This window comes from Apodemus sylvaticus, chromosome 16 (assembly GCF_947179515.1).
Source record: "Apodemus sylvaticus chromosome 16, mApoSyl1.1, whole genome shotgun sequence".
NCBI classification, from domain to species: Eukaryota; Metazoa; Chordata; class Mammalia; order Rodentia; family Muridae; genus Apodemus; species Apodemus sylvaticus.
In genome coordinates, this window is record NC_067487.1 from 45,503,402 (window position 1) to 45,514,885 (window position 11,484).

The 11,484-nt window shown below is 39.2% G+C and overlaps 1 protein-coding gene across 1 annotated transcript in view; it reads left to right on the top strand.

Moving 5' to 3' along the window:
- Itga1 (integrin subunit alpha 1) overlaps nucleotides 1-11,484 on the top strand; it is a 151,572-nt gene that overhangs the window by 132,868 nt on the left and 7,220 nt on the right. The window contains exons 24-28 of the mRNA XM_052160041.1: nucleotides 2,218-2,331; nucleotides 4,357-4,461; nucleotides 4,605-4,709; nucleotides 6,200-6,292; nucleotides 7,219-7,335. Coding sequence (XP_052016001.1) covers nucleotides 2,218-2,331; nucleotides 4,357-4,461; nucleotides 4,605-4,709; nucleotides 6,200-6,292; nucleotides 7,219-7,335 — 534 coding nt within the window. The remainder of the gene's footprint in view (nucleotides 1-2,217; nucleotides 2,332-4,356; nucleotides 4,462-4,604; nucleotides 4,710-6,199; nucleotides 6,293-7,218; nucleotides 7,336-11,484) is intronic.

Sequence of the window (11,484 nt, forward strand, 5' to 3'; positions counted from 1 at the left end):
TATTCTATGGGAAAACAGTGTATTATGATATCTTAGCTACATTTGCTATTTATCAGTTTTCCAGACTTAATCTGTTTTCTACTGTTTTCCCATTGCTGCTCATGAATAAAACAGAGATGAGAATCTAAGTCCTAGAGTTAAAAGCTAAGGCAAAACTGTAAACCAGATTATTAGCACAGCAAGTTTCACATAGGTGACAAGTGCTGAAAGATATTTGTTATTTAGCTGTTGGGGGCCATATTCTCAACTAACCAGCATGTCTCTGGGAAATAGCAAAATAGATTTAATAAACATATGGACTTTGGTTTTGTTTATATAATATATAAATGTTATAATATGTGTAAATAATAAAGATAAGTAGTTTATGCAGTAAAACACTATTAAGGTGGATGGATTGTAGGAGACTTTGTTTTTCTGCTTGTTTTCAGCATTTTCTGGTGTTTTTAGAAAGATAACATGATGAATCAGAATATATGCTCCTGATTGAATGTCAGAAGAAGAGAGCATGCAACTGAACAGCAAGCCCTGGGCATACTACACTACCATGGTTGCGGACCATGTTCATATTGTAAGGGGCCAGGCACTGTCAGGAACTTCCATAGTTCCGAGGCTAAAGAGTAATTTAACCTTCAGTAATCATGGAGGATCGTTGAAGATCTAAGCAGCTCTCCTTAAGGGAGGCTTTATTAGCTAGGCAGTCCTGGAATCTGTTGGTGAAGATTAAAAAGTTCCCATACAGCTAAATAAATATTCCTGAGGAGCCACGCATATGTAGGACCTGCAGGTCATACTCCTATGGTAGCCAGAGGGTGCATTGCATCTGGCGGTCCCAATCCAGGGACATCAATTGGTGATTCTGAGTTAGTGGATAAAAAAGCCGTATAGAAACTAAGGTGGAAGTCAATCTGCTCATCAGACTGGGTCATCAACAACCAATGAGATAGTACCACTAGATCATGATACAGTTTTGAAAGGAAGACAGTGGATATCTATCTTACCCAAACAGTGATGGCAGGTCTCAGGTAGCTGAGGCTAGAGATGACTTAGGGCTTCAGGACATTATAATTATCTACATTAGAGCAACCAAAAATATACTGTTTTTCTTGCGTGGATCAAGTAAATGATCTCCACCTCCAGAAACTCTGGATATAGGCTTAGAAGAATCCTTCGTGGGCAAGAGCTCTCTCTATGCAGTCACACGGCCCTGAGTTCCAATCTCAAGCCCTTAAGTAAAAAAAAAAATCTAGATAATGCCGTGTGTCCTGTTACCCTAGCATTGGGGATCAGAAACATATGGATGCTGAGAGCATGCTGGCTAGTCAGCCTAGCCTAAATGATGAAAGTCTAGACCAGTGAGAGATGATGTCTAAAAGAAATAAGGCAGAGAGTGATAGAAGAGGACATCTGACCTCCTCTGACCTGCACATGTGTACACAGGGACAAGCAGACTTACATATTTATGTACATGCAACACACACATACACACAAACAGATTCATGCAACACACACACACACACACACACACACACACACACGCGCGCGCGCGCGCGCACACACACACACACACACACACACAGAAGACGTGGCAAGAGAGTAATAGACGTGTTAATTTTCAATACTGATTTCCCACTAATATTTTCACTGGACTGCTCAGCCTGAGTTGATAATACTTTGAAGTGTATTGTCCTACTGAGTACTCAGCCTGCTTGTTTAATCTGCCCGGAAGAGAACTATGTAATAACTAACCTTACATGCCCTGAGTTTTCCATAAAAACAACTTAACTAATATATAGCTATAATGTTAAGTTATATATTTTTCATGCCCCTGACTCAGAGCAACGTATGCTTTATGCAAGTGTTATGTTAACCATTTGCTAGAAACAGCAAATAGGCTGAAAGTGCCTATAAAATGAATGTCCAACATGGATCCTGAAAGCACCATTCAGATCTTACATGGCAGTATTTGCTGTTTGTTATCTGTCATTTGGGGTCAGTTATAGTTAGTGACTTGTAAAATGTAGTTAAAGATTTCCATGTAAACACCCATGCAAACATGCACGTGTATTTATATATATGTGAACACATACATACACAAATACACTTATACCACATGCACAAAAACATGCAAAGAAGAAAAGAACCCAATTCCTCAGGAAAATGGAAGGAATGCTTTTAAAAGAGCCAAAAATTATTTAATGTGTATTTTCTTTCCTACAGATTAGAAAAAGAGGGCATTTCCCAATGCCAGAACTTCAGCTGTCAATATCATTCCCTAATTTGACATCAGATGGTTATCCTGTGCTGTACCCAACTGGATGGTCATCGTCTGATGTAAGTCATGTATGGTTTTCAATTCGAATTTTCTTTTCAAAATTCCTTTTAAAAAATCACATTTATATTTACTTATTTATTTTGTATGGGGGGTTTGCTGTCATGTGCTGTGGTGCGCAGAGGAAGTCAGAGGACAATTTGTAGTAGTCAGGTCTCTCCTACCATTTGGTCCCTGTGGTTTGGTGACTCCGGCATCAGGCTTGGCAGCAAGTGCCTTTTACCAGAGGCCTTGAGACAGAACTCAAGTCACTGGGATAGCAGTGAGCACGTTTAACCTGCTAAGCCATCTCTCCAGCCCACTGCTACATTCTTCAGCTAATATGTAAGCCTTGTGTTATGTATGACACTTATGATAAGTATGGTTTTGTTAAAGAAAAACATGAAGAGGCAATTAAAAATTAATAACTACTTGCTATGTATAAGCTCAATATCTAGGGCTCTGATAAGAAATTACAGAAAGCGAGGAGCTAAAGATGATAGTGTATTATTTAATGATGCTGAGGGATAGAAGTGCAGTATCAAGGTGCTGATGCTGGAGGTTCCCTCTGGCCTGTGCTTGCCCTCCAAGCATCTAGTGTTTGCCGGAACCTCTGTGTTTTCCTTGACTCCATCCTTCCTCTGATTCTGTTTTCAATTCTGCCCCAATGTTTTTGTGCACCCCTACGTGTATTTCCTGAAATGTTCTTACCTGGAGAACTTCTGTTTAATCACATCCACAAAGACTCAGTTTACAGATAAAGTTGTAATTACAAGCTCAGGATGCTCGAACTCAGGCCTGCCATTTAGGAACCATGATGGATCCTTGAAATGTTTGTTGCTCTTTAAGTTTATTTGGGGGAGTCAATTCAATAAAGAAGCCTCATGGGTTTTGTCTAACCATACATAGCTTTACACAAAAAAGCAGATTACTATTTACTTAAACCCAAGCTGACCCAGTATGGTGGCCCTGTTGGCACTGAATAGACTTAAGTTTTGCTTATTATTATTATTATGTATTTATTATTGTTGTTACTATTATCATTCTCTGTTTAGTGTCTAAAAACAGAAATCCACTCAGTGTTAAGTTAGTGAATGCATGAATTCAACATTTAATATTATGCCTTCTTTTCACCCAGTTTTTAAAAGCTAAAGCATTCTCAGAATTAAAAATAGAAACATACACATGGAGAGACCCATGGCTCCAGCTAGATATTTAGAAGAGAATTGCCTTATCTGGCATCAAAGGGAGGGGAGCCCTTGGTCCTATGGAAGTTAGATGTCCTAGCATAGGGAATTGCTAGGGTGCTGAGGCTGGAGTGGGTGGGCGAGTGGGGAGCACCTTCATGGAAGGGAAGAGGAAAAGGGGAGGACAGGCGGTTTGCGGAGGGGAAACTTGGAAGGGGGATAACATTTGAAATGTAAATAAATAAAATAACCAATAAAAAATTTTAAAAAGATAAACACAAAGCAACGGAGTATTTGCTGTGTAATCATTAAATTATTTTGCTAAGGGCAAGGAAAAATGAACCCTCTAGCACTTCCCTCTAGTCCAAGAAAACAAGCATCATATCGAGCAACATATGCTAATGCTTTCTTTCTCCTCAATAGAATGTATACATATACATATTCTATTATTGTTTAAATAGCTATCTTTTATATATATGTATATTTATATCTCTATATAAAGTATATACAATTATATAATATAATTTAATAATATCTATAATTTAATGTATATTGTGGAAATTTATCAGCTTTTCTTTGAAAAAGTATAAAATTCATAATTGTGTTACTCGTGAAATAGTGAGCTCTGTTGCAATTGCAAGGGCTGTGAAGACAGTGATTATTACCTGGGGTAGGAATACGTCGCAGATGCCTTACAACCTCTCCTATGCTGCACACTCACAAATAGACCTTAGATGTGTGTGGATATATATATATATATATCAATGGCTGTCAGTCACAGATTCTTCATATTATTGCACCAACTCATTTTGTTCTCTTGACTTTGGCAGTGTCTAATGAGGAAATATTTTCCTTTTTTAGAATGTGAACTGCAGACCCCGGAGTCTTGAGGATCCTTTGGGTATCAACTCTGGGAAGAAAATGACAATATCAAAGTCTGAGGTTCTCAAAAGAGGCACAATCCAGGTAAACTAAGTTCCGTTATGTTTTTTCTTTATGTTTTCCAAGTGCAGCATATGTCAACCTAGAAATACATATCTGAAGCATTTTAGTATAGGGCGTGCGATCAGTCCACAAGCATTTCACATGCATCTCTGATTGTCCAACAGGATTGCAGTACCTGTAAAATCGCCACCATCACGTGTAATCTCCTTCCTTCTGACGTGAGTCAAGTGAATGTCTCACTCATCTTGTGGAAGCCAACTTTCATAAAAGTAAGTGGTTGCACCGATCGAATCGGCACGTGTTAGTGCACTGTGCAGTAGCTGGGCACGTCACTGCATTGCTGTGGAAAGAACATGAGGCGGGGAGTCTCCAAGAATGTGACCCAAGACCAACCCGCTCTCCTTCGCCAGCTGTGTGGGGCTCGGCTACCTGATCTGTCAATCATAAGGTTTTCTCCAATGTTCCCTGTCAGAGGCAAAGTTCTTGGGTTCTCTCTTCGTTAATCTTTGCACTGTAAGAAAACTTCTCCATTACTGAGGTTTGTGCTTAGCTTAATAGTTTGGGACTTAGTTCGGGTTCAAAGGATGATAGAATGGCATTCTTTGGTGTGATTGACACAGGAGGGAGCTTGAATACATTAGGGTGGTGGGTGATTGTTGGAATGTCTAGACAAGTATTTCCTTTATCCCCTGCAAAGCCACACCCATCTGAATGCAGGCCATTTTAAAATAGTTTGTCATATTTTGTAATTTTTGTTCATTTCTTTAAAGAAAAATTGAGTTTATCATATGGAACTAAGAATTTTAGGTTCGTCCCTATTAAGATAATAATATGTCATCAAAGTTTAACATTGCTTCATGCGCAATCCTTAAGAAGTACCTATGCACAGCCCTCATTATTGGAATGTAGCTATCCCATACCTAAATGTGTGAGAGGTAAGTCCGAAGTTTGTTTTTCAAGAGAAAAATCTGAGTAGAAGTTATTTTGAAGTGTAAGAAGGTCTAAGGGACAGTTTGTTGGGGGCAGGGGGAAATGAAGAAAGAGGTGTCTACACTCACAACTGTATTAATCTTGCAGAACAAACTCAGTTTTCTTCTATTTTCTTTTTCAAACATTTCACACATGTACACAATGTATCTGGATGCTATCTACACTTTCCTCCCCCTCCCAGCCCCTACAAAAGCTACACATCAGACATCATGTCGTCATTTTATAAGTTTTTATTTATTTTTATATATTAATCACCAAATCCAATTAGTGGCACCCATATGCATGATGTGAGGTCATCCACTGAGACTCGGGCATGGGGACCAGTGGCCACAGGCATAGCCACACTAAATAGACTTAGCAGACTGTGTTTTATATTTATTCATATGTAACAATAATAAAGAATAAGACATAATGAATTCAAAAGGGAATGGGGGCTTAATGGGACGGGCTGGAAATAGGAGAGGAAGGGGAAATGATGGAACTATATATTTATTTAAAAATATATTTAAGAAAGAAAGAAAAGGAAAGAATTGAAAAGAAAAAAGAAAAGTGACTTTCCTTCTCTCCTAAGCGGTCAAAAGTTCCTTAGCTAGAGGTGAGACCATGGTAGCCTCTCCCCAGTCTGTTCTGGAATTTTTAGCTGGGTTGATGTTGCCTGACCTTACACGGGTGACTGTTGAAGGTGTATAATAACTGTACTGCTCAGACATGCCTACCCGTCATCTTGATTAGCACAGTACATTAATAACCAATCCTACCTGCCTTTCAGGCACATTTTTCCAGCTTAAATCTTACTATACGGGGAGAACTTCAGAGTGAAAACTCATCACTGACTTTAAGTAGCAGCAACCGGAAACGAGAGGTAAGTGCAGCTGTGTGTCTGAAAGAAAGCATTACGTCCGCACTTAACTGCAAACTTGTCCACGGTGTTCCGGCACCTGGAGCCGAGGAGTTAAGTGTGGCTGTGCATATGAAAATCATATGCATTTCCCTCCAAACTTGTCCGTGGTGTTTTATGATCATACACAGGGGTATAAGCAGCGACTGAGCTGACGCTCATGTCAGATATTAATTTAATTTCCATTGGCTTCTAATGTCATTTTCAGGCTTGGTCTTATTCCTTAGAAACTAGAAAAGCTGTGATGTTTACAACTCACAGGCCTTGTTTTATTTTATCATTTCCTCCTTAGAAACTATTATAAAACCTATATACAGAAAATGTCTATATACCCTCTGTGTGTCTTTCTGTGTGTGTATATTTAAATATATATGTATATTTAGAACTATATTGTGTATGTTCACACACACACACACACACACACACACACACACAAACACGCACGTTTGTTTTAGAACTCCTTCACTTAGTCATCGGAAAATCCAAAACAAAGATGAGGTCATTCAAGCTGAGTCCTTGGTAAAAGTACAAGTATTTTATCCTTGACTTTTTAGAAAATTAAGCACAAGGACCTATTTTAGACAAAAGCATGGTTTTCTCATCATACCCTGGGAACATTTAGAAATCCCATCTGGGTGAGCCGTACCATGCAAGTTGTAAAACTCTGTTTCAAAGTGCTCTACTTTTTCGTCATAATAAATTTGATATTATTGGACATTTTGAGTAAAGGAAAGGCATTCTCAAATGTAAACCAAATGTTTTTCTCTGTATACAGTAATGAGATTAATTACACTGTTTAGTAGAAAACTAAAGCCTACCAGAACTCAGTGTCCTGGGAGTTCTGATGGGTGTGTTTATCAGTGTTAACAACTGCGTTTAATAATTTTCAGCTGGCGATTCAGATATCCAAAGACGGGCTCCCGGGCAGAGTACCGCTGTGGGTTATCCTCCTGAGTGCCTTTGCGGGACTACTGCTGTTGATGCTGCTTATATTAGCTCTGTGGAAGGTAAGCACCACGGTCACCGCGAACGTTTATCCCAACCACCAAGAGACAATGGGAAAATAAGTCATGAGTCATGGATGCTTTAGTGCATAATAAAGTGCAAGCTCTCGTGGGAGAAGATTTTTTTAAATGAGTTTTCATACATTGCATTATACTACAAGTCTCATTTTAACAAAGGAAAAACCATCTGCCTCAACTGGGGATACATATATCCAAAACCCCTGGGTGCCCTTTTCACAGGCAGAGATTATTGAGGGCCATTTAGCATTTACCTAAAATTATAATAAGGGTATATATTACTTTTTAACTAGGGAAAACAAAACCCTTGTTTTATGGCAAACGTAGATGGAAGTCCTCTATCCATGAAGGTCATCCAAGGAATAGACTCATAGTTGAGATGAACCTTGTTTTAGCCACTCTATGTGTCTTAAAGATAAAATGCCTCTTTGATGTATAAATAAAAAAACACATCTTCTTCAATAATTGTGTGGCTGTATGAGGAACAAGTAATATAATAGTAAACTGGTATAATGAAGAACATAAAGTTCAGAGACCCCCCCTATACTAAATCCTTTTGGAACATCAGGTGGTAATCTGTTTTCTCTTAAGTTAATTTAGATATTTACTGAGACAGTTTAAGGTGAGAAATGTAAGAACATTATTTTCAAACAAGCTATGATACATTTTATGATGAATTTACCAGAAAACAAAATAGCAGAGAAAAGTTGAATTCAGTATTTTTTCAGTTAAATATGAAATTAGAATTCTTTCTTGTATTAACATATTCTTATATTTTACCTACTTCTGTATTAAATAAAACATGCAAAAATACAAAACGCGACTACATACTCATTTTTCTATTGTATGAACAGAAGAATTATTTTTATCTAGCAAGGTTTTTTTTTTCTTACTGAACTACAGCTATTATCCTTTCTGAGTTTTCTGTGATGACAAACTTCCTCTTTGGGGGATTTCCTCCAAAGAGAATATGCCCAAGTATCTTTGAATTCCATAAATAGAGCCTGTGATCCTTCCCCACAAAGTCACACTCAGTAAGTATCCTTTCTTCCTGAGGCTCCTAGGGGCCGTGCTCTCTGCAGTACCTGGCTTTGCCACACTGTGGTACCCAAGGCCTGGTTTATACATTGTGCTTGGCACACAGGCTGTGGTTTCCAGGCTCAGAAGCACCTCTGATTCACCCTGTGCCTGATGATGCCTCTTAGTGTGTTCTTCTAGTTAGTGTGAGCTCTGACTGAGCTCATATGACATGAGCATATGACGTTAGGAGTCAAGGACAGCCAGGCTGATATTAAGATGCATTCTGCTGACTTCATACCTCTGTTTAAAACAAACGAATAAAAGGGGATTTTTTTCATCCACCTGTTTTTAATTCCTTAGTTTGAAAAAGCCCAAATATAAAAATAAAAACATTTCCAGAAAGAGTTGTATTGATACATACTTAGAACTGCTAAGATCGTCTCTGCCGCCCACAAAAGGTCAGCTAACAAACTTTGGGCTTTCTTGAAGAGTATGTTTAGTTAGTTCAGATACTAAAAAGTTAGTCCTGAAAGACTAAACAATCACAACTCTGACTCTATGGTAGACAGAAGGAGCTAGTGGGTGCTTACTGTGTCCCAGGCACGCCGTTAAACACCCTGCTTTCACGCATCCTTGCTATCATGAACCCTCAGTATAGATGTTAGGTCTGGTTCTTCCTCCCTGCCCCATGCTCCCAAAAATAAGACTCAGACTCAATATATATTTATAATATCTGACTAGATCATAATTTAAAATAACCCATTTATTTTGACTTGCGCTTTGCCACGTGGTTGATTACCCTTGCTCAGATACCCTGCATCCATCTTCCCGGGGGCAAATCTCCCGCCGAGCACTATATCCCAGAATTCTTTCTGCCTTCCGGATGTCCCACCCTCTATTCTACCCTTTCCTATAGGCCACAGGTTTTTTTAATTGACAGGTGCCACATCCATACAGACACAAGATATTCTTCTCTCTACCCCCTCAATCTCTAAATGAGGAAATGAAGTTACAGACAAATTTGCGTGTTCTCCAGGGCCACACATCCAGTAATATTCTTAATAAGATTTTGAATGGATATTGACTGATCCCATTCTGTGGTCCTTACAACTTTCATAACAAAACTTTTGTAACTGCATTTTACACCTGTAAAAGTTAAAACAAAGGTAAGGTGGCTCTCCGACACCCTGCTCCCAAGATTATCAACTAGCAAACGACCAGATACAACTAACATAGTCTCTAAAACCTCTGTATTTTTAAAACATAAATTCCTTTGCTGAACAGTACAGGGTGTAGGGTCATGATTTCTTTGAAACATGTAAAATACTTGGTTTAGAAAAAAATTCAGTGTAGTGTATAAAACAGAATACCACAGTTGGAAGAAATCGCATGAGAAGCAAGAACATGCTTTTTATTACTTGATTCACACTGATGTCCAAGCGCCACTACTGATGAGCGTAGCTTACTGAAGGGGCAAATGGTAGTTACCCATAGTCAGTTTCTCTTTGGATAGCTCCAGGATAGTCAACTGCTCATCAAAATATAATGCAGTATATATAATATATAGGATACTTGGGGAAATTTTTAGAAATTCACTTGCCTAACTTTTATATAACACAATGTTATAAGCATCCTATTTTGTTAGGCATTGTTGTTAATTTCTTACTGTGACTAATTTATATCACTTTTATCATCAAAATGTGCAAATAGGATAAAACAAAACTGTGCGTCTGACACTTGTTACCACCATGTTTCAGGCACCCAGGCCTGTGGATGAGGAGGACTGTTACAACATTACATTGTAAACTTTTATTAATCAGTATTCATTTGTTTATTCAACACTTAGTCCATATTATGCATTGACCACCTACTTCTTGCCTAGGGTATTGAACCGGGTTAATCCTATAACAGAGAATCTATAACACAGAAATCAAAACAGAAAAGCAAAACCCCATAGAAGGTCTGGGGGGGGGGGGTCACAAACTTACTTTTTGTTTTTTAGTTCTTTGCTAAGATTATCTTGGTTTAGTTCACAGGAGTTACTGATTATATTCTTCTGGTCTCTAAGTACCCAGCTTCCCTTAGTAAAATTAATGTTTAAAGAATTTGAGTGGAAATGTTGAGATGACGGTAGTTTCATCTGGAAGACAGAAACATTTTAACAAGAAGGAGGGTGGGAAGGGCAGGATTTGAGAGGAAGGCTAGCCTATTGACAGGCAGCTGGGAAGAACCGGAAGAAGGCGGGTCTTAAATACTTAGCTCCCACTTTAGGTGAAGCGGCTCTGATTTACTCTCACCTCGAGGCAGATGCGGAGCTTCCGTAGTTGCCACCCAGGAAATGACTGGTGTTGAGGAAACACAGTCATGGCAGCTTTCACGTTCACGTGTTCATAACTCCCTCACCTCATCTTCTAGCAACTACATCCTGGCAGACAGCAGCCCTGACTAACTTCCTAACATGGAAGTGCATGCTCCTCTAAGCCCTCCTCTAAGCCCTCCAGGGCTCAGTCATTGAGCATGAAGTCCCTAGCTGCGGAGGTCACTCGGTTGCTATTAGTAAGGTGCTTGGCTTACAAGCATGAAGACCCGAGTGTCCACGCAGAACACATGAAAACCAGTTCAGCTGGTGAACTGGTGAAAGATGGTTCAGTATCTGACGTCTACATCCCCAGTTCAGTTTCCAGTACCCATACTTCTGGCCTATGAGCATACCATATATGTTCCATATATGTTCATATATGTTTGCCCACACAGACACACCTTTATACACAAATCAATAAAATCTCTTTTAAAAAGTGTGCATGTTGGCATGCGGCTATTATGTTTATAGTCCCAGCACTGAAAGTAGAGACAGAGGGTCCCCACCTACCCCTACCCCCACTCCATCCCAGCCCCCAGTCCCCCAGGCTCTCTGGCTCTTCAGGCTAGTCTAATAAGCAAAGAGGGGAAATGCCATCTCGAAAAGCTAAAGGAACTATGCCCAAGTTTGACTTCTGGCCTCTGCCAGAAAAATTCCACTGCCCCACCCCCCAAATCCACAGGTGCATGTGAGTTCACATCAATACCTGCCCATAGATCCATGTGATATGGATACAAGACATTTGCAAATAATTA